The sequence below is a fragment of the Prionailurus viverrinus genome, chromosome A2, assembly GCF_022837055.1.
Source record: "Prionailurus viverrinus isolate Anna chromosome A2, UM_Priviv_1.0, whole genome shotgun sequence".
NCBI lineage: Eukaryota > Metazoa > Chordata > Mammalia > Carnivora > Felidae > Prionailurus > Prionailurus viverrinus.
Genome location: NC_062562.1, coordinates 95950651 through 95972662, shown reverse-complemented (window position 1 = coordinate 95972662; position 22012 = coordinate 95950651). Strand labels below are relative to the sequence as shown.

Genomic DNA, 22012 nt, shown 5'->3' with positions numbered 1-22012 from the left:
TAATACAACAGCTACATATCAAATTATATCTTTGGGCTTATTTTACAAATCACAATCAGACCTAAGTGAAAAGCATTATGAAGTTTATTTATGTGTTACATTCTGATTCTGAACCTATTTTTGACTAAAAATTTTATTTCCTTAATTTGTAATTTTTGTACCTTGCATGTGGTAGTTCTTTCTCATCTTGTATTTGAGGTTATAGTCCCTCCTAGTTGATCAGAAACAGAAACAGTTGAATTGAACCAGAAGAATTCATAAGAAATGCTTAGACACTGAAAAACATTTATGTTGGTATCTTACTAAAAAAAGATCTTAAATTTCTTTGAGATAGTGTCTGAGATTTAACTTTTTAAAACATCTTGGGGGCATCTGGATGGCTCAGTAGTTTAAGCATCCAACCCTTGTTTTCAGCTCTAGGTCATGATCTTGCAGTTCATCAGATCAAGCCCTGTGTTGAGCTCTGTGCTGACAGTGTGGAGCCTGCTTGGGATTCTCTCTCTCCTGTCTCTGCCCTTCTCCTGCTCACACGCACATTCTCTCTCTCTCTCTCTCAAAATAAATAAATAAATATTAAAGATAATAATAATTTTTTTTAATGTTTCAGATTATTTTGGGGGGTAAGTTTCATTTTTTTTTTTTTTTACAGGTATGGAAAAGTTGAGGCCACTCGCATATTGTTAGAGAAAGGAAAGTGCAATCCAAACCTTTTAAATGGACAGCTTAGTTCTCCTCTTCATTTTGCTGCTGGAGGAGGACATGCTGAAATAGTACAGATTCTCCTAAATCATCCAGAAATTGACAGAGTAAGTTATTTTCCAGGGTTTTTTTAAATGTCTAAGCAATGAATAACCAGTAATGACACTAAAATGTTCAATTGTATACTTGAGAAACCAACTGAAAAAAATAAATTTTACTTAGTATGTAGTATACGTAATATCTATGTATAAGCTTTGATTTTATACATGTTTTTATTGTGATAAAATATGCCCCACATAAAATTTACCATTATAGCCATTTTTAGATGTATAGTTCAGTGGCATTAATTACATTCATTTTTTTTTAATTTATTTATTTTATTATTTTTTTCTTTATTTTTTTTTTTTCAATATATGAAGTTTATTGTCAAATTGGTTTCCATACAATACCCAGTGCTCATCCCAAAAAGTGCCCTCCTCAATACCCATCACCCACCCTCCCCTCCCTCCCACCCCCCCATCAACCCTCAGTTTGTTCTCAGTTTTTAAGTCTCTTATGCTTTGGCTCTCTTCCACTCTAACCTCTTTTTTTAAATTACATTCATATTGTGGTGCAATCATCACCACCATCAATCTCCTGCATATACATAAAATTTAACCTCTTTTTGTGTTACGTTGTATTTCCTCAAAAAAATAAGAAAGAAAAAGAATTTCCACCCATTTTTCAGAATTTGTGTTAATAAGTATTTTAAAGGGGAAAATAATCGTTTTAAACAAAACCTTTGTTGGATCTTATAATCAGAACTTTTAAAAAAACAATAATCACATTGATTAGTGCTTTGAGTCTTTCATCTTTATCAATTCATGTTTATTTTAAGTATTGTATGTGCTAAGCATGGTTAATATTTAATACTTGACAAAAGTCTGTTTTTTGTGAAACTGTGACATTTTCACTTACAATACCATTTATCTGTAATACTTTTTTCTTTATATTTTTATTTTTTCCAACGTTTCTAGCACATAACGGACCAACAAGGAAGATCCCCCTTAAATATTTGTGAAGAAAACAAACAAAATAACTGGGAAGAAGCTGCAAAACTGTTGAAGGAAGCCATTAATAAACCAGTAAGAATTACTTTCAGAAATAGAGCCACACCAACTGTTTAAATTAATAAGCAATTTGAGGATCTGTGGCAAGAGTGGAATGGATGAATGGTTTCTTTATTGCTTTTAGAAAACCTCATAGTTAGATCTCTTAAGTATTAAATTTGTTATCATCCCTAACATTAAGACATTTATTCTTGAATAACAAAATAAAATTGCATGATAAATCTTTCAAGCACTTAAAATTAACCTAATTTCCAGTATAATCTCAATACTTGATAATGTCTGAAATAATTAGCAATAACATTAAGATAGAGAAGAATTAAGAATTAGAAAAACTCAGTTTGCCTAATAGTTACAGTTATGATAAAATTATGATTAATTTAAAAACTGAAAACTTGCAAACCAGATAAAAGGATTTATATCAACAGATAAAGTGTAAAGGTTTGATCTCAACAAATATAATCTCTGAGCCTTTCCAGACCTTTCCATCAGTTAGGCAATAAGTATTTGTGGAGTATTTCTGTGAATTTAACACCTTGAAATGCTGAAAGTGACAAGTGATAAAGAGTAAACATATGATCTCTGCCTTTAAGAATATAAACACACAAACTCACCACACAACAGATTTTGTCAAAATACTGTTCCATGAGCACAAGACAAAGTCAAGGAAGTAGGTAACAGTACAGGCACCCTTCTATTATACTTCATTACAATTTTTTTGAAATTTTTTTAATGTTTATATATTTTTGAGAGAGAGAGAGTGTGTGTGTGCAGGCGAGGGGTAGACAGAGAGGCAGACACAGAATCTGAAGCAGGCTCCAGGCTCTGAGCTGTCAGCACAGAGCCTGACGTGGGGCTCGAACTCATGAACCACAAGATCATGACCTGAGCCGAAGTCAGACTCTTAACCGACTGAGCCACCCAGGTGCCCTCAATTTATTTTCTAATTATATAGAACACATTATTATTCCTGGCATAATTTTTATATTCTAAATGGACACGATAAGAGGAATTAGGTACTTTTATCTAAAATGAACTGGCCTGGAAGTTATTTGGGGGCTTCCAATATAGTAAAATGTGTTGAGAACATATTGAGTTACTTCCAGTGACAATAAAAATGTATTGAGGATATATTGAGAAACCACAATTAGCTATTACCTCACACCAATCAGAATGGCTAGTTTCAAAAAGATAAGAAATAAGAAGTGTTGGTGAGGATTTGGAGAAAATGGTGGAACCCTTGTGCAGTCTTAGAATGTAAATCGGTGCAGTCACTGTGGAAAACAGTATGGAGGTTCCTTAAGAAATTAAAAATAGAGATACCATATGATCTGGTAATTCCACTACTGAGTATTTACACAAAGAAAATGAAAACACTAAATTAAAAAGATACATGAAATCGCTTCTCGACCTTTTGGCTAAAATCAAATATAAAAAGATACAGGTACTCCTATGTTTATCACAACATTATTTATAGTAGCCAAGATATGGAAGCAAACTAAGTGTACATCAATAGATGAATGGATAAACAAGATGTAGTACATATATACAATAGAATATTAACCATAAAAAAGAATGAAATCTCACCATTTGCACCAACATGGATGGACCTAGAGGGTATTACGCTAAGTGCAATAAGTCAGACAGAAAGACAAATGCTGTATGACTTCACATATATGTGGAATCAACAAAACAAAAACAAAAAAACAGACTCTTAAATATAGAGAACAGAGTGGTGGTTGCTAGAGGGGAGGTGGGTGAGAGAAGGGCAAAATAGGTGACAGGATTTTTTTTTTTAATGTATTGAAAATATTATTACTCTCTGAGATTTTTCTGAAGAGGAGGAAAGAAAATGGCTCAAGGTCCGTTGTTCCATAACTTTCATGTGTACGGTCTTCCATCACAGATTCCCCTAGGACAAATTACTGCTAGTACACATTTCTACCATATAATCTTTAGCCCACTAGACTCACAAGATACTTGACTAACACCAGATTTAGTAACCAAGTCTGTATCCCCCATAGGATACCTACTTTGTACATGAAGAGCTTTAAAACATTTCCTAGAAGAATCCAAAGTTGAATATTTTTTAGGAATCATTCACCTTAGTCTCTCAAGCTTACATGATCATGAATCATCCAGAGGAAAAAAAAGTGGAAAATATACATAATGGAAATAAAACATTTTTAAATAATGCCAACAGATACTCACTTGAAGTAGTTTCCTGTTATTTTCCATTTTAGAAATCTATAATAAAGCACATGAAGTTGAAACTGAAGCATTTTGTTAGGTTGGGATATATAATTTTTAACTAGATTGCATAATTTATTATTGTCTTTTGTCCTAGTATGAAAAAGTTCGGATATACAGAATGGATGGATCATACCGTTCTGTTGAACTGAAGCATGGAAATAATACCACAGTGCAGCAGATAATGGAAGGAATGCGTCTCTCTCAAGAAACACAGCAATATTTCACTATTTGGATCTGTTCAGAAAACCTCAGTAAGAAAGTTGTTATTCTGTTGTGTAAACCTCACTATTTTTGAGAGTAGGTTGGCAAACTTAAGTATAGCATCAGTTTTTTAATGACTTTCACATTTTCAAATGATACAGTGATCTTCTCTTTTATATAAATTACTAGCATTCCAACTGCTGAAATAGGTAAGCCTCTGGGCCCTGCATCCCTTGCTTCATTCAAAGCAATATTTAATCATTTTAAAACTTCTTCTTTAACCATGGAATTTAACTTGAATGCCATTAAATGTATTGCTCATCCAACTTGCCTTTATTGTCAGTGCTCATTTCACCTGAAATAATGCAAATTTTTTTTGTATTAGTTTTCTATCAAATCTTTTTTTTTAATTTTTTTTTAACATTTATTCATTTTTGAGACACAGGGAGAGACAGAGCATGAGTGGGAAAGGAGCAGAGAGAGAGGGAGATATAGAATCTGAAGTAGGCTCCAGGCTCTGAGCTGTCATCCCAGTGCCCAACGTGGGACTCAAACTCACAGACCGTGAGATCATGACCTGAGCTGAAGTCAGATGCTTAACCACGACTGAGCCACCAGGCGCCCCTCTATCAAATATTTTCATTTAAAATTATCCTGATGTCACTATAGAATTGTCTTTCAAGCAAATATTGCAAATACATAAAGGAATTAATTGAGGTTATTATGATTGGTTATTTAATGATTTGTCTTTTTTTTAACTCTAGATTCTACTGATTGTATCATAAATAGGCTATCATGGAATTAAAGATCTTATATACATTTGATACATTTTGTTTTAGGAATTATCGTAATTCTTATATTCTTTAATTTTTTACAGATTTTGTTTCTTTCTTTCTTTCTTTATAAGTAGACTCCTTGCTCAGCACAGAGCCCAATGCCAGGCTTGAACTCATGACCCTGAGATCAAGACTTGAGCTGAAAGCAAGAGTTGGAGGCTTAACTGACTGAATTACTCAGGCACCCTTTTAAGATTTTATTTTTAAGGGGCGCCTGGGTGGCTAAGTCGAATGGCCTGGGTGGTATGTCGGTTTAGTGTCTGACTCTTTTTTTTTTTTTTCAACGTTTTTCTTTTTTTTTTAATTTGTTTTTGGGACAGAGAGAGCCAGAGCATGAACGGGGGAGGGGCAGAGAGAGAGGGAGACACAGAATCGGAAGCAGGCTCCAGGCTCCGAGCCATCAGCCCGGAGCCCGACGCAGGGCTCGAACTCACGGACCGCGAGATCGTGACCTGGCTGAAGTCGGACGCTTAACCGACTGCGCCACCCAGGCGCCCCAGTGTCTGACTCTTTTTTTTTTTTTTTTAATTTTTTTTTTTCAACGTTTATTTATTTTTGGGACAGAGAGAGACAGAGCATGAACGGGGGAGGGGCAGAGAGAGAGGGAGACACAGAATCGGAAACAGGCTCCAGGCTCTGAGCCATCAACCCAGAGCCTGACGCGGGGCTCGAACTCACAGACCATGAGATCGTGACCTGGCTGAAGTCGGACGCTTAACCGACTGCGCCACCCAGGCGCCCCTTCAGTGTCTGACTCTTGATGTCAGTTCATGTCATGATCCCAGGATTGTGGGATCAAGCCCCATGTTGGGCTCCATGCTGAGCATGGGGCCTGCTTAAAATTCTTCCTCTTCTCCCTCTGCCTCTCTCCCCTTTGCCCCATGCATGCTCTCTCTAATTAAAAAAGAAAAAAATTTTATTTCTAAGTAATTTCTATACCCGACATGGGGCTCAAACTTAAAACCCTAAGATCAAGAGTCATATTCTCTACAAACTGGGCCACCTAGGCGCCCCTCATAATTCTTAAATTCTTTTTTTTTTTAATGTTTATTTATTTATTTTGAGAGTGAGTGAGTGCATGTGTGTGCAGGAGTCAGGGGGCTGGGGAGGAGGTAGGGAGAGAGGAGAGCCAGAGAATCCCATCCCAAGTGGGCTCTGCCCTGTTAGCACAGAGCCTTGCATGGGGCCTATCCCAGGATCCATGAGACCATGACCTGAGCTGAAATCAAGAGTTGGGTGCCCAATCAACTGAGCCACCCGGGCACCTCCATAATTCTTATATTCTTAAAAACAAAAGCTCTTCACCTAAAATTGGGTAGTAACATTATTGGTTAAAGTCAGCGTTGATTAGAATTTAGACCTTTACTTTGTGTGTATTCAGCACTTAAGTACAGATAATTTAATACAAATTTTCCATGTGTTGATATAATTTATTTTTACATTATCATTTATAAAAGGAAAGATGTTTTTCAGGCCTTCAACTCAAGCCTTATCATAAACCATTGCAACATGTTCGTGACTGGCCAGAAATACTTGCTGAATTAACTAATTTGGATCCCCAAAGAGAAACACCACAGCTTTTCCTAAGAAGAGATGTAAGACTTCCTTTGGAAGTTGAAAAAAAGGTTTGTGTGGAAATCTTATTTTAGTCATTTAAATACACAGAATCTATTGAGTTCCTGTGGTAGGCACTAGAAATAAAAATTGTGCTTTTCCTGTATGAGGACAAGGAGATTTTCTGTTTTTCTGTTCAATCCTCACATCCCTGGGGTAAGTGGTAGAGTTTGAGTTAGTCTACTTACAAAGCCCCTGGTTGGTTTTCCTATTTCTACCTTCATTGTTGTAGAAACAAAAGAAATAGAGAATCTATTGTAAAGAGAATTAGCAACCAGATGGAAAATGGATTATACAAAAAAAAAGTTTTTAGTATAGTTAGGAAGTACAGTATCAAAGATAAATTTAATAAAGGGCTAATCAGTGGTAAATTTCAGACGAGCAAAGAGATATGTTGATGTGGGAGGAGAACAGAAAATATATTCTGAATGGAGAAGATTATATTTGCAAAGGGGATATAAAAAAGTTATTCTCAAAAGTCAGTAAGTGGCTATTCTCAAATCAAGCAGAAATTATATAGATAGTAAAAAATGAGAATAGAATTTACATTTGATAAAAAGATCTGTTCCATGCAAGTACACTTGGATTTGAATTTCTGTAAATTTTAGAGGATGTGGGATAATGTTATCTGAAAGATGAATGGACAACAAAGAAATTTAAGGTAGATATCACAAGTTAAACTAAGTGTGAAGGCTAACTACAAGAGTAGCTTTGAAATTGAAGAAAAAGTTTCAAGGTCTCATAACTTTGGTGAAGAAAAAATATACAGTGCATTTCCTGATTGTTATCCAAGGGAATATTAAACAGACAAGGTTAAGCAAAGTTATATGAAAAGTTCAGTGGCCATGTACAAACTTGATAAATGTTTTGTATCTAACTATTCATATTGTCCCTTTTATATTATCAAACCAAAGATAGACTTGATCCTCTCACTGAAATATACTGGCAGTTACATAAAGAGTGTATGAAACTTACCAACAACAAAGATCTTAATTATTCATTAAAAAATGTGTTAGATTTTCATAAGTAGAACAAAGGGGAAAAAAAACAATTTATCATCTCAATTGACACAGAAAAGATAGTTGACAAAATCCAATTTCATGATAAAACTCTTATAATAGGAATAGATGGGAACTTCCTCAACATGATAAATGGCATTTATGAAAAACCTACAGCTAGCATACTCGATGAAAGGCTGAAAGTTAAGATCATGAAAAAGACAAGGATGCAGCTTTCACCAATGCTATTTAACACTAACCAGAGCAATTAGATGAAGGAAGGAAGGAAGGAAGGAAGGAAGGAAGGAAGGAAGGAAGGAAGAAAAAAATAAAAAGCATCCATACTGGAAAGGAAAAAATAAAACTCTATTCGCAAATGACATGATCCTATATAGAGGATCCACAAAACAGCTATTAGGGGTAATAAATAGATTCAACAAAGTGCAAGTTAGAAGCTTAACGCACAAGAATCAGTGGTTTCTACATACATCAATGAACAACCAAAAAAGGAAATTAAGAAATTAATCAAAATAGCATCTTAAAGAAAATGCTAGGAATAAATTTAACAAAAGAGGTGCAAGACTTGTACACTCAGAACTATAAAACATTACTGAAAAAAACTAAAGATCTGTGTAACTGGAAAGACATCTGTGTTAAGGGTAGGAAGATTTAATATTGTTAAGATGTCCACACTAGCCAAGCATGTACTGATTTACCACATTATCTAAAAAAAAATTCCAAAAGCCTTTTTGTAGAAGTGGAAAAGGCAATCCTTAAATTCATATGTAATTACACAGGGCCTTGAATAGCTAAAGCAACCTTGAAAAAAGAATAGAGTCGAGGGATTCACACTTCCAATTTCAAAACTTACTACAAAAGTCGCAGTAATTAGGGACAATTATATAGACCAATGGATTAGAAATGAGAGTACAGAAATAAACCCAATACATCTATAACCAAAATCTATAGTCAGCTGATTTTTGACTAGGGTGACAATGAAAAAAGAGTGGTCTTTTCAACAGATGGTGCAAAAGTATGAAATTGGACCCTGAATCACACCATATATAAAAATTAACTCACTGGATCAACAACTTAAATATAAGAGCTAAAAACCATAAAGCTCTTAGAAGCAAACCAACAGATAAATCTTCATGACCTTAGATTTGGCAATGGATTTTTTTTTTAAGCTTACTCATTTATTTTGAGAGTGAGAGAGAATGTGCAGGGGGAGGGTGACAGAGAGAGGGAGAGAGAATCCCAAGCAAGCTCCACGGTGTGGGCCTGATATGGGGCTTGAACTCAAAAATTGTGAGATCATGACCTCAGTCGAAACCAAGGGTTGGACACTCAACTGACTGAGCTACTCAGGTGCCCCTGACAATGGAGTTTTAAATAGGACACCAAAACTGTGAGCAACAAAAGAAAGTATACATAAATTGGACTTCAAAATTAAAAACATTTGTGCATCAAAGGATATTATCAAGAAAGTGAAAAGACGATTTACAGAATGGGAGCTACAACTCAACAACAAAAAGACAACCCAGTTAAAATGGGCAAAAGACTTGATTTCTCCAGTGAAGATACACAAATGACCAAGAAACTTGTGAAAAGATGCTCAACATCAATGGTCATTAGGGAAATGTACATCAAAACACAATGAGAATCTACTTCACACCTCCTAGGATGGCTATTTTAATTAAAAAAAAGAAAATAATGAATGTTGGTAAAATTACAAAGAATTTGTCATCCTTATACATTGCAGGTAGGAATGTAAAATGGTATAGCTGCTGTGGAAGACAATAGCGGTTCTCAGAAAAACTAAACACAATTACCATATGATCCAGTAGTTCCACTCTTTGATATATACCTGAAGAATTAAAAATAGGAACTTAAACATACCTATATGCCAGTGTTCAAAGCAGCATTAGTCACAATAACCGAAATGGTGGAAACAAACTAAGTTTCCATCAAGAGATGAATGGATAAACAAAACGTGGTATATACATAAAATGGAATATTATTCAGCCACAAAAAGAAATGAAGTTCTGATACATGCCATGACATGGATAAACCTTGAGAACGTTATGCTAAGTGAAATAAGCCAAGCCAGATGCAAGAAGAGCACAAATATTGTATGATTCTACTTACACTAAGTATCTAGAATAGGAAAATTCATGAAGTAAATTAGTGGTCACTACAGGTGTTAGAGAGTGTGGAGTTACTGCTTAGTGGTTAAGTTTCTGAATGATGAAAAAGTTGTGTAAATAGTGATATTTGTACAACATTGTGAATGTAATTAATGTCACTGAATTATACACTTAAAATGGTTAAAATATTTTTTGTTATGTGTATTTTAGCACAGTTAAAAAAAATATTAGGTCAATAAAGTCTGCAAGTAATTTAAGTATACTCAGTCTATCTTCCTTCTCCACCTAAGTAATATTTTAAAAGTTGATTGGTGGAGAAAAAGAGCAATAACGATAAAACTTGGATGATAAATTAATTGCATTATTATAAAGAATATAAAGTGAACTCAGGTGAAAAAGAAGCAAAGTTTAGTAAGTACCTTAAGACAAATCAGAATATAATGATTATCTGATAAGATAGTTGTGTTCTTTCATTATGTAATTAAGAAATTCCAATTTGTACCGTCTGAAAAATGGAAGAATTACATTTATTGGTTGCATTATTCCTTTAGGATGAAAATGGCCTGATTTCATTAGTAAAGAATAATTGTTGACTAATGCTCACTAAATATACTGTTAGGAATTATAACGCTTAACTACTCAAACTCTTTAAATTCACTGTTAATTTTGAGAAATTAAAGCCCATAGGAAAGTTGAAAAGGTAATAAAATTCATTAAATTCACTAATGGCTAATATTTTGCTTTATTTCCTTCATCTTCTCTATTTTTTCTTTATGAACCATTTAAAAGTGTGTTGCAGACATCATAGCACTTAATCCCTACATATTTTACATATATCTCCTAAGAAAAAGGACATATGAACCTTTTTCAACCATTTTCAGCCTAGAAAAATTAATATTTCCATAATAATGTCTGATATGTGATCCATATTCAGATTTTCCCCAAGTCTTTTTTTTTATAGCCCCCATATGTAGGATCTAGTCAAGGTTCATAATTTCTATTTGGTTGTTATCTCTTTAGTCACTTTTAATCTAGAACACTCCTCCCACCTTTTTTCCCCGTGAAATTCTCTTTTAGGTTTTTAATATTATATAGAGCATTATAGGATATTATTTTAGTTAGTAAGACAAAAGTAACTTTTACCACAGGGAATTGAGATCGCTTTGAATTATATTTGGAAATCCTTTAAGTATTCATTCAGAAACTCTATAATTGGTGACTATTTCTAAGCATAGGTATATTCTGTAGGCTAGCTTTTTTCAATCTTTGTTAATCCTACTTGATAAAGTGAAACTTCATAACGTTTTTGAAACTTAGGGAAAAATCTTCTGCTCCCCTTTAGTGTTATTTGGAAGTACCAAGTAGTTTTAGTCAAATGAAATAAAAAATGTTTTAAAATAAAATTTTTTAAAACTACATGTACACTTCTAGGAATTAATACACTTTCTTGTATTTTCCTTGAGGTTCACTACTATATCATATGAAACATGTAGAATAATGTTTGAAGAATATAATTGATTTAGGTAAAATTGTGGTAGAAATTATCCATATCCATAAACTAATGATAATCTTTTATTAGACTGTAAATCAGAGGTTAACAAACTATAGCCTATTGCTGTATCTGACCTGCTGTTTATATACTCGGTAAGCTATTAAAGTTTGAAAAAATTCAAAAGGATAATATATCATGTCATGTGAAAATTTTATGGGTACCAAATTTTGGTACCCATATGTAAAGTGTTATTAGAACACCATCACAGACCTGTTTGTTACTGTATTGTCTATGGATGCTTTTGTGCTCAGAGAGACTATGTGACTCATAAAGCTTCAAATATTACTCTCTGGCCCTTAACAGGAAAAATTTGTCAACCCCTGCTCTAAATAACAGCTCATTTATATACAAATATGTAGCGTTTGCTTTTCCATATTAGACAGTGACAAGTTGTATATTTCTAACAGGAAATTGTAGCCCAATAACCAAATTCTGCTTTTTCTTTTAAGATTGAAGACCCACTAGCTATTCTTATCCTCTTTGATGAAGCCAGATATAATTTATTAAAGGGCTTTTATACAGCTCCTGACACTAAACTGATAACATTGGCAAGTCTACTGTTGCAAATAGTTTATGGAAATTATGAGAGTAAGAAACACAAGCAAGGTTTCCTAAAGTAAGTATTTAATACAGTATGTGGTCTTGTGCTATGTTCAAGATTCTATTTAACCAAGAAAGTTTAAAAATGTTAAGAAATATTTATACTTTGGTTTGGAACTAGAGGATATGAGGAGGCATGAAATGAAGGGAAAAAATGGTAAAGCATTCTTAAAGTTATATTCTCTCCAAAATTATTTTTCTTACATTTGACTCTGGTTTGATACACCCTTTTTTTTTTTAAGATTTTATTTTTTTAAGTAATCTCTACACCCAACATGGGGCTCAAACCCACAACTCTGACATCAAGAGTCACATGCTCTACTGACGGGCACCCCTTGATATACCTTATATTTTTTCTTTAACTTATCTTTATTATATGTTTAAATATAAGTTCATTAAAACCTGACTTGATAAGTAGTAGAAAATGTCATAAGGCAGATTTCAGTTTTTGAGAAAAAACACTGAGGTTTTAAACACTGAAGTTTGTTTATTGTAGTTTTCAATTTTCAAAAGTATTTTGTGGTTATTGAAAGAAGAAACATTCTCTTAAATGAGAATGTTAGGATTGTGGCTTTTGCTTAAAATCTTTAGAGTTCTCTAATATTTTACAATATATATTTTTCAGCTCAAAAATCATGTTACTTAAAAAAAATCATGTTATTTAAAGCAATTTGTTTCTGAGTGATTTATGTACTTTAGCTACTAAAGATGATTTATTTAAAGCATGTTGGCCTGTTTGCTTACAGTGAAGAAAACCTAAAATCCATTGTACCTATTACCAAATTGAAAAGTAAGGCACCTCACTGGACAAACCGAATACTTCATGAATATAAGGTAAGCTGTTTAACAGAAATAAAAAGACATTTTATACCCTAGTTGAAATTTTGTAAATTAAATCGTGTAATATGTTTTAAATGTAGTTACATTAAATTTATAGTACTGAAATTAAAAATTCATCTTCTAGTTCACATGAAACTGAAAGTAGCATATTTTTATTTTTAATAATGTGGAATCTTTTACTGAATACCTTCTATATGCTGGATACTGTGGTAAGGAATAGAGATTAAACACACACACACACACACACACACACACACACACACACACCCCTCACACACCATGTTCTATATGCTGGATACTGTGGTAAGAACTAGAGATTAAACACACACCTCACACACCATGAAATTATACACTATCCTTGTCCATGAGACACTTAAAACCTAATAGAATAGACAAGCACTATTTTTATACTTTGATATTTCTTTCTTTTTTGAAGTATTAAGAACTGCTCTTGGGATAGTTCACACAATTTTATTCTTCTCTGGGGGCAGCCACGATTTTAGAAACTGCTTAGTTGACCTACTTGGATTATCAAAAGTGTGTTCTCTTTTCACATCTCTTTTATTTTACCTTATTTGTTTTTAGAATCTTAGTACAAGTGAGGGTGTCAGTAAAGAAATGCATCACCTTCAGCGCATGTTCTTACAGAATTGTTGGGAAATTCCTACATATGGAGCAGCTTTTTTCACAGGACAGATATTTACAAAGGCAAGCCCCAGCAATCATAAAGTCATCCCTGTGTATGTAGGAGTGAATATAAAAGGACTTCATCTTCTCAACATGGAAACTAAGGTAGATTTTCAGCTTTACAGCTGTTTTTGACCAATGTCTTAAAAAAATTGTACCAGCATACCTGAAAAATCTAGAAATGACATATATATAAAAGTATTCATTGCAATTTTATTTATAATAGCAAAGGAAGAGGGATGAAAAGTAAATGATTGTCAACAAAGTGTTAATTATTAACATTAATTGTATTCTATAATTATGTAGTGTATTAATCATAGTACATTTCTACATTGAAATACTGTGCAGCCATATAAAAGAATGAAGAATGTAGAGAATGATTTCCAAGATATATTTAGTGAAAAAGTACAGTGGTGGACCATATGTAATATGCTATTATTTGTGTAAAAATGAGGGGAAGTCAAGACCATATTTACATGAATACATATTGCTTGTGTATGAATAAAAAGTTTCATGAAGCCTTTAGAGAAGGCAACCAGGTAACTGGAAACAAGAGTAGGAGGGAAACTTTACTAAGTACCATTTTGCAACTTAAAAATTTTTTAACTGTGATTATATTACCTATTTTAAAAATCAATTAAGTTTAAATGAAAAAAATACAGGTTAAAAAAAGAAAAATATATTGGGGTGCTCAGTCGGTTAAGCATATGACTCTTGATTTTGGCTCAGGTCATGATCTCATGTTTTGTGAAATTGGGCTGGTGTTGGACTCTGCACTGACAGCACGGAACCTGCTTGGGATTTCCTGTCTCCCTCTCTCTCTGCCCCTCCCCTGTGTTTGCACACGCTCTTTGTCTCTCAAAATAAATAAATAAACATTAGAAAAAAGAAAAATGTAATACCTGTCACAAGGGATTCACTTTGAAAAGCAGAATTAGTTATAAAAGCCTTTTGGGGAACAGACAAGATGAAGTATGGAAGGGATTCAGACCTTTCCCATCAGAGGCTTGTTACTATATTATATTCCTTTTTCTAATCAAAGTCATTATATATAAAATATGGAATTATCAATCATTTTTAGCATATTTCACACATTTATCTGGATGAACAGCTTTCTAGCTTTAATAGCTAATAAAAATCAAATTTATTTTGTTCATTCAGATTTGTTTAAGAATAGACCATTTCAGGTCTGTTAAAGTAATAACTAAGCTTATACATTAGAAAAGGTATTTTAGGGGTACCTGGGTGGTTCAGTTGGGTAAGCGTCCGACTTCAGCTCAAGTCATGATCTCACGGTTCGTCAATTTGAGCCCCACATTGGGCTTTGAGCTGATAGCTGGGAGCTTGGAGCCCAGATCCTGCTTCGGATTCTGTGTCTCCCTCTCTCTCTGCCTCCCTTTCTCCCCTGCTTGCACTTGGTCTCTCTCTTTCTCTCTCTCAAAAATAAACATACATTTTAAAAAAAATTAGAAAAGTCATTTTAGATTAGGAAATTTTATCATAAACCTAATTTTTATTTTCATCATTTTTATAACCCTTACTTTGTAATCACATAACTTCTGAAAGTAGTTTAGTCACTTCATGATAACTCAGGATCATCCTTATGGGCAACAGCTATTTTTACCATGCTGTTAGATATGCCCGTGAATGGAGGTAGAGAATATGTACAGACATAGGGCTGAATAGGGACTGAATTCAGTAGTTTATCTAGAACTTGATTTTTTTTGAAGCCTCTGATGTCAGCTTGCTTTTGGATCATTTGCTTATTATCATTTTCTTTTTAAGCTACTTTACTCACAAAAAATAGGCTGCTTCTAATTAGTTTGTAACCAGTTTTCTATTTCTTTTGTACTAAGTTTATTAAAGGAAATCAAAGGAGAAACTCCCCTCACCATTTCAATAAATTTCTCCTCTGCTATTTCAGAGCATTTTATACAACATTTACAAATCCTTTACCAAACTGAATGGTGACGCTGTGGGTGTGATGCTGAGCCTTTTCTCTAAGCTATAGTTTATATTTGCCTTGGCAGCATTCCAGGTTTAGGCAACAATAAAATGTTTTATTTAGTTCCTAAATGATGGTTCAGCATTATAACATTTCACATGAATAATACTATGGTCCAGGAATTGAGTAAGTGAGATAGCAATTGCAGGCAGAGGATGATAACAATGTTATTAGTGAATAGTCTGCTTTTTTTAGGATAAGATGTTCGATTTCTAGAAATATAAATTAAAATGCTGTCCTTGGGTGATTAAACCAAAGAGTAATGATGTTTTATGTCCACCTGATCATTACCTTGTGTTCTGTAAACCACTGATAAATTTACAGCACCTATGAAAGCTTTAAGATGATTATATTTTCTAATCATCAAAGTTGTGTTAGAGTCATCAAGATATGCTAGGGTTGAATTTGACAAATTTAGAGTAAACAACTTCATTTGCAAAAATACCTTCATTTACATTAAAACTCTGCTTGGGATACAGTAGCTTCAGAGATTAATTCTCATGAAAACCCATAGAATACAGCTGTATTTTTTATATCAATTACTTCTACCTTCTATATCTTGTTTCTCTTTGAAATAAGAGAGTTTCCCATTAGGGAGTAGAACTCAGCCAATTTCATATGCTCATCAGAGCATACTTACATAAAATGTAGACACTATTGAATATATAACGCACTGTGTTGTGAATCATTGTTTTACTATAGTGAATGTATTTCTGTTTCATAACTAACTGTGCTTGTTGATATATCTTTAACCATAATAGTACTATTGCCACACCCAAGCAATAGATACCCTTTGCTGATGTCAGTTTATGTTGGCCATAATGAATGCCCTTCTGAAATAAAACTGGTTATTTAGATATCCACATAGTGTCATTCTTCCTGATCAGTTATCAACATCACTATTTCTCCTGTCCACTGGCTGGCTATTTGCTACTTGTCACTTCTGTGGTTTTCCCTTTTCTCTCTATTCCTGACATTTTCTCTTGTGCCTTTTGATTTCCCTCACTAAACAACTTGACCCTTTGTAGGTTTTATCTTGTAAAGAGAACTACTTTTTCCTTCTAGAATACACTGTATCTCTCAAAGCTACCATATGGACTCTGACTTTTCAGTTCCATTGAGCTGCTTTCATTATTATGGGTTTCTCAATCTCTTCCTTTGTGCATAGCAACAAAACCTTTATTTTTAATTTACAACCCCAGTATTTTTGTAACCTAGCCCCCATATAATTGAGGACTTATATATTTTTTTCTATATATTAAACTGTTTTGAGACCATATTAATGGACTATTTTTTGCTTCTTGATTAAACAAATTTCAAGCATCTGATCTAAAAAATAGACAATGTAAGGTATTACGATATCTTGACTCAAATGTTTCAATGTGTTCCTTGGTAAATAGCTATTTTAGCATATCATATCCATAAAGTTATATTTTACAATATAAATACAGGTGGCTAATTTTAAAGAAGATGTCCTTAGTTTCCCATTATACATAATATACACTCATGTAAATTAATTGTACTGTTTCATTTAAGAACCCCACTTTTTTTTTAAGCTTATTTATTTATTTTGAGAGAGAGAGAAAGAGAGAACACAAGCAGGGAAGGGGCAGAGAGAGGGGGAGAGAGAGAATCCCAAGCAGGCCTTGCACTATCAGCACAGACCCCTATGTGGGGCGGGAGCTCAAACCCACGCATGGGAGATCATGATCCTAGTCAAAACCAGGAGTCGGACACTTAACCAACTGAGCCACCCAGTGCCCCAGTTTAGGGCATTTTTAAAGTGAGGTTCTTGGTGTGCCTGGGTAGCTCAGTCTGTTAAGCACTGGACTCTTTTTTTTTTTTTTTTAGTTTTTGTTAATGTTTATTTTAGAGAGAGAGACAGCTCGAGCAGGGTGGGGTAGGGGGGAGGGCAGAGAAAGAGGGAGACACAGGATCTGAAGCAGGTTCCAAGCTCTGAGCGTTAGCACAGAGCCCCGTGAGGAGCTCAGACTTGTGAACTGCGAGATCATGACCTGAGCTGAAGTTGGATGCTCAACCAACCAAGCCACCTAGGCATCCCAGCACCAGATTCTTGATTTCGGCTCAGGTCCTGATCTCATGGTTTGTGAGTCCAAGCCCCATGTCAAGCTCTGCGCTGACAGCACAGAGCCTGCTTGGGATTATGCTTCTCCCTTTCTCTGCCCCCCACCCCACACTTGCTCTCTGTCTCTCTCTCTCTCATAATTAATAAATAAACTTCAAGAAGTATGAAAATTATTTTTTAAAATGCCCTAAAACCATATCCTTTTCACATAACATTAATTACCTGTAATAAGGGGGCCAGGGTGGCTCAGTCATTTGAGCATCTTACTCTGGATTTCAGTTCAGGTCATGATCTTATGGTTGTTAAGATCAAGCCCCGCCTCAGGCTCTGTGCTGAGCACCCAACCAGCTTGGGATTCTTTCTCTCTCTCACTCTCTGCCCCTCCCCTGCTTGTGCATGCACTTTCTCTCTCTCTCAGAATAAATAAAAATAAACATTTTATCAACATTTTAAGAACTGCTAGTCATAGAAAGCAATTTTTTTATGCTTTATTTATTTTTGAGAGAAAGAATGTGAGCAGGGGAGGAGCAGAGAGAGAGAGGGAGGGAGGGGCAGAGAGAGATGGGGACAGAAGATCAAAGCAGGTTCTGCGCTGACAGCATCAAACCCGATGCCAGGGTTCAAACTCACAAACCTGAGCTCAAGTCTGACGCTTATCCAACTGAGCCACCCAAGTGCCCCTGAAAGCAAATGTTTTTAAACGTGTATTTTGAAGGATGCACAAACACTTTCTTTGTATATGTGTATATAAATAATATATTTTTAGGGCAATAAAATGCAAGTTGCTAGGAGAGATTCATTTTAAAATAATCAAAAAAGTATATTAAATGCTTATTTAAATTTAAGTTTTTTGTTAGGAAAGTGTAGGAATAGGGTTTTTTTTAATAGTTTTTTTTTTTTAATTTATTTATTTATTTTGAGTGGGGGGGCAGAGAGAGACAGAATTTCAGGCAGGCTCCACACTGTCAGTGCGAGCCCCACATGGGGCTTGAAGCCACAAACTCTGAGATCATGACCGGAGCCAAAACCAAGAGCTGGGTACTTAACTGACTGAGCCACCCAGGCACCCCAGAAATAGGTTGTTCTAATACTGGTTTTAAATAATTTGATGAATTTATGAAGGCTATATTAATTATTAAAATTATGCTTATTTTTACCATAAATATATCACTATACTTACTTTCAGTGAGATGGAATTGCTTAAGTCAACCTGTTACCTCATTACATAAATTTCAGATCTGAAAGTACTATGTGAATATTCAAAAGGTACTGAATAAAGTGAAAGGGATTTTTTTTTAACATGCGGAAAGTAAAAACTTGTACATTTAATTTTCTTGAAAGTCACTGAGAGAATAGGCATCTTCTCAACTTTACTGAGACATAATTGACATAACATTGTGTAAGTCTAAGGTGTACAATGGGTTGATTTGATATGTATTGCAAAATGATTAGTACCATAGCATTAGCTAATACCTCCACCATGTTACATAATTACCATTTTCTTTTTGTGATGAGAACACTTAAGATCTACTCTCTCAGTAACATGAACTATATAATATAGTATTATTAACTATAGTCACCATGGTATACATTAGATCCCCAGAAATTACTCATCTTATACCTGAAAGTTTGTACTTCATGGCCGACATCTCATGTTGGCTGTCCCCCAGCCTCTGGTAGCCACCATTCTGTTTCTCTCTGTTTCTAAGAGTTCAGCTTCTTTAGACTCCACACGTAAGCGATATCCTGTTTAGTCTTTTTCTGACTTATTTCACTTAACATAATGCCCTCAAGGTCTATCCATGTTGTTAAAAATGGCATTATTTTCTTCTTTCTGATGGCTGAATATTATTCTTATGTGTGTGTGTGTGTTTATACATATGTGTATACATACCACAGAATGGGCATCTTTAAAATGTTTGTCAGTGTGATACAAAAGATACCATTGCTGAAGGCAGTCTCCTAAGAGTCTACCATCTATGTGGTTCTGCACTTGAGGCTCTGTAAGGTTATTGAGGGAACTTTGAATACAATTTATTGTAACATTCAAAACCATTATGTTTGGACATGACTAGATCATTGTAGATAGTAAGAGAAGATAGGTGTTGTTTTTAACATACATTTCAATATAACCATTTCTAATTACATTGCAGGCTTTACTCATCAGTCTTAAGTATGGTTGTTTTATGTGGCAATTGGGAGATGCTGATGCATGTTTTCAGATCCATAGTATGGAAAATAAAATGAGCTTTATAGTACACACAAAACAGGTAAGTACTTATCAGTTGCTCTGGACTTCTAATAATGAACTATTGTATTAGTAAAGATTCTTTTTTTTAAGTGACAATCCATTTTACTTCAAGGAAAACCTTTGATATTATGTGAAATTAAGATATTTAAGACCAAGGATAAAAGGCAGGCCTTTCCTAAGCAAATAAGCCAGAAACTTATCTGAATAATTTATTTAGTTTTATAACAATGAAACTCTGTTTTCTGGCGTTTCTTTTAATTCTAGTTAGTATTCCCTATCTCTTTTATCCAGGTGTCTGTCAGGTAATCCTTCCCTCTTGATAAGTATTCTATCTGAGCCACTAGTTGCATCCCTTCAGAGCCTTAGTACCCCCTCTATTCTTGATAAACTTCCTCTAATAAGAAAGTTTCTTTTCAGATAGATAGGGAACTGCTCGCTGCCATGTATGTAATTTACACATCCTTACATGTTTCACATTTACTGTTGACATATATTTTACTTTATAGGCTGGCCTTGTGGTAAAACTATTAATGAAGCTAAATGGACAGTTAATGCCCACCGAAAGAAATTCATGAGAGGAAAGCAGCTGATACTTAAACTACCACATTTTGTAATGCAGATTTTTTCCATGAAAGATTTCTTAAACTATCACTTTTAACAAGGCACTTAGTCTCTTGTAATATATGAATGTATACTACTACATTGTACAGAATCTGTACTTACGTTTGGTGTGTAATATACCAATTAGTTTTGTATAATATCCTCATAAGCTATTCTAATTTTTGAGAGAAACACATAAAAATATGTAGATTGATCATCTGTATAATATTGGACAAAATAGTAAGCTTTATAAAAAGTTATTTTTGGTAAATGGTAAAGAATTTGGAGTGGGATGTAATGAAATTAAAATATAGCTTTGGTATAACTTTGTGTGTCATTTCAGAATATACTGAAACTCAACATATTTGAATAAAGAAAATATATTTTCTACTTAAACCATATAACACTGTTATTTCAAACATTTTTCTGTAATCTATGAACATCTCTCAGTATGTTTTTAAAATTCTTAGTTAAAATGTGTAACTAGTATAAGCTAGTATTTCTCAAAGTATAGTTCTTGAATCCCCTGCATCAAAATTAACCTGATGCTTCTTTAAACAAAGATTGCTGGGACTCAGTATATACAAGTTCATTCACTCTCTAGAAGTAACAGGGCCTAGGAATCTTAAGTTTTGGGGTTTTTTTCTGTTGAAATGATTCCAGATGCAGTAATGAATTTGGATTATTAAAGTAAATTACACAAAAGTGTCTGGCACATAAGTACACTCATACATAGACACACAGAGTAAGTGACAGTCTCTGGATATCAGTAGTTGCATTTATTATGTACATGTTGTATTTTTATGATTTAGCCTGATGAATTATATTGCCTTTGTCAAAGTAGATCACCAAATATCTGTTTCATTTAGGGGAGTACTGATATCATAGATGAGGAGCTAACTGAATTATGATGCTATTTAATAACCTTAGAAACTGGTCTTTCCGAGCCAGTAGATGGATATGTTCTTAAATTTTTTTTTAAATTTTTTGATGTTCATTTTTGAGAGAGAGACAAAGTGCAAGCAGGGGAGGGGCAGAGAGAGAGAGAGAGACAGAATTCGAAGCAGGCTCCAGGCTCTGAGATGTCTGCACAGGGCCCAATGCAGGGCTTGAACATATGAACTGAACCATGAGATCATGACCTGAGCTGAAGTCAGACACTCAACTGATGGGCCACCCAGGCGCCCCTAGACTGATATGTTGTAGGTAAGTTCAGAGATACAATAGTCATATTTGAAGCTGTCCTAAAGATTGCAGATAAGTTTTATATATCAGAATTTAACCTTCACATTAATTTCTGTTTATTTCTAATGGTGCTCTGTCTGAGCCTTATTAAAATTATATATGATTAAGTAAATTGAATGAGAAAGCCTGCTTTATCTCTAATTCTATGCTAAATACTTTTGATTCTACATAGACAGTGCTCTGTTCAGTTTCATACCTTCCAGTGGCCTCAACTATTGACTCCCAAACCTAATATTTCAGCCTCAGATTCTCTTCTGAACTCTGGATCTTAATTTCCAATTTCTTGCTGTTC

At 34.2% G+C, this 22012-nt stretch overlaps 1 protein-coding gene across 8 annotated transcripts in view; it reads left to right on the top strand.

Moving 5' to 3' along the window:
• KRIT1 (KRIT1 ankyrin repeat containing) overlaps positions 1 to 20871 on the top strand; it is a 43093-nt gene extending 22222 nt beyond the window's left edge. For all 8 annotated transcript variants that reach the window (XM_047830785.1, XM_047830775.1, XM_047830758.1 and 5 more), the window contains 9 exons: positions 650 to 806; positions 1716 to 1823; positions 4153 to 4309; positions 6569 to 6720; positions 11856 to 12022; positions 12753 to 12840; positions 13432 to 13638; positions 19778 to 19894; positions 20382 to 20871. In XM_047830785.1, the coding sequence (XP_047686741.1) occupies positions 650 to 806; positions 1716 to 1823; positions 4153 to 4309; positions 6569 to 6720; positions 11856 to 12022; positions 12753 to 12840; positions 13432 to 13638; positions 19778 to 19894; positions 20382 to 20450 (1222 nt within the window). In that variant the 3' untranslated portion in view covers positions 20451 to 20871. The remainder of the gene's footprint in view (positions 1 to 649; positions 807 to 1715; positions 1824 to 4152; positions 4310 to 6568; positions 6721 to 11855; positions 12023 to 12752; positions 12841 to 13431; positions 13639 to 19777; positions 19895 to 20381) is intronic.
• The last annotated feature ends 1141 nt before the right edge of the window (positions 20872 to 22012 follow it).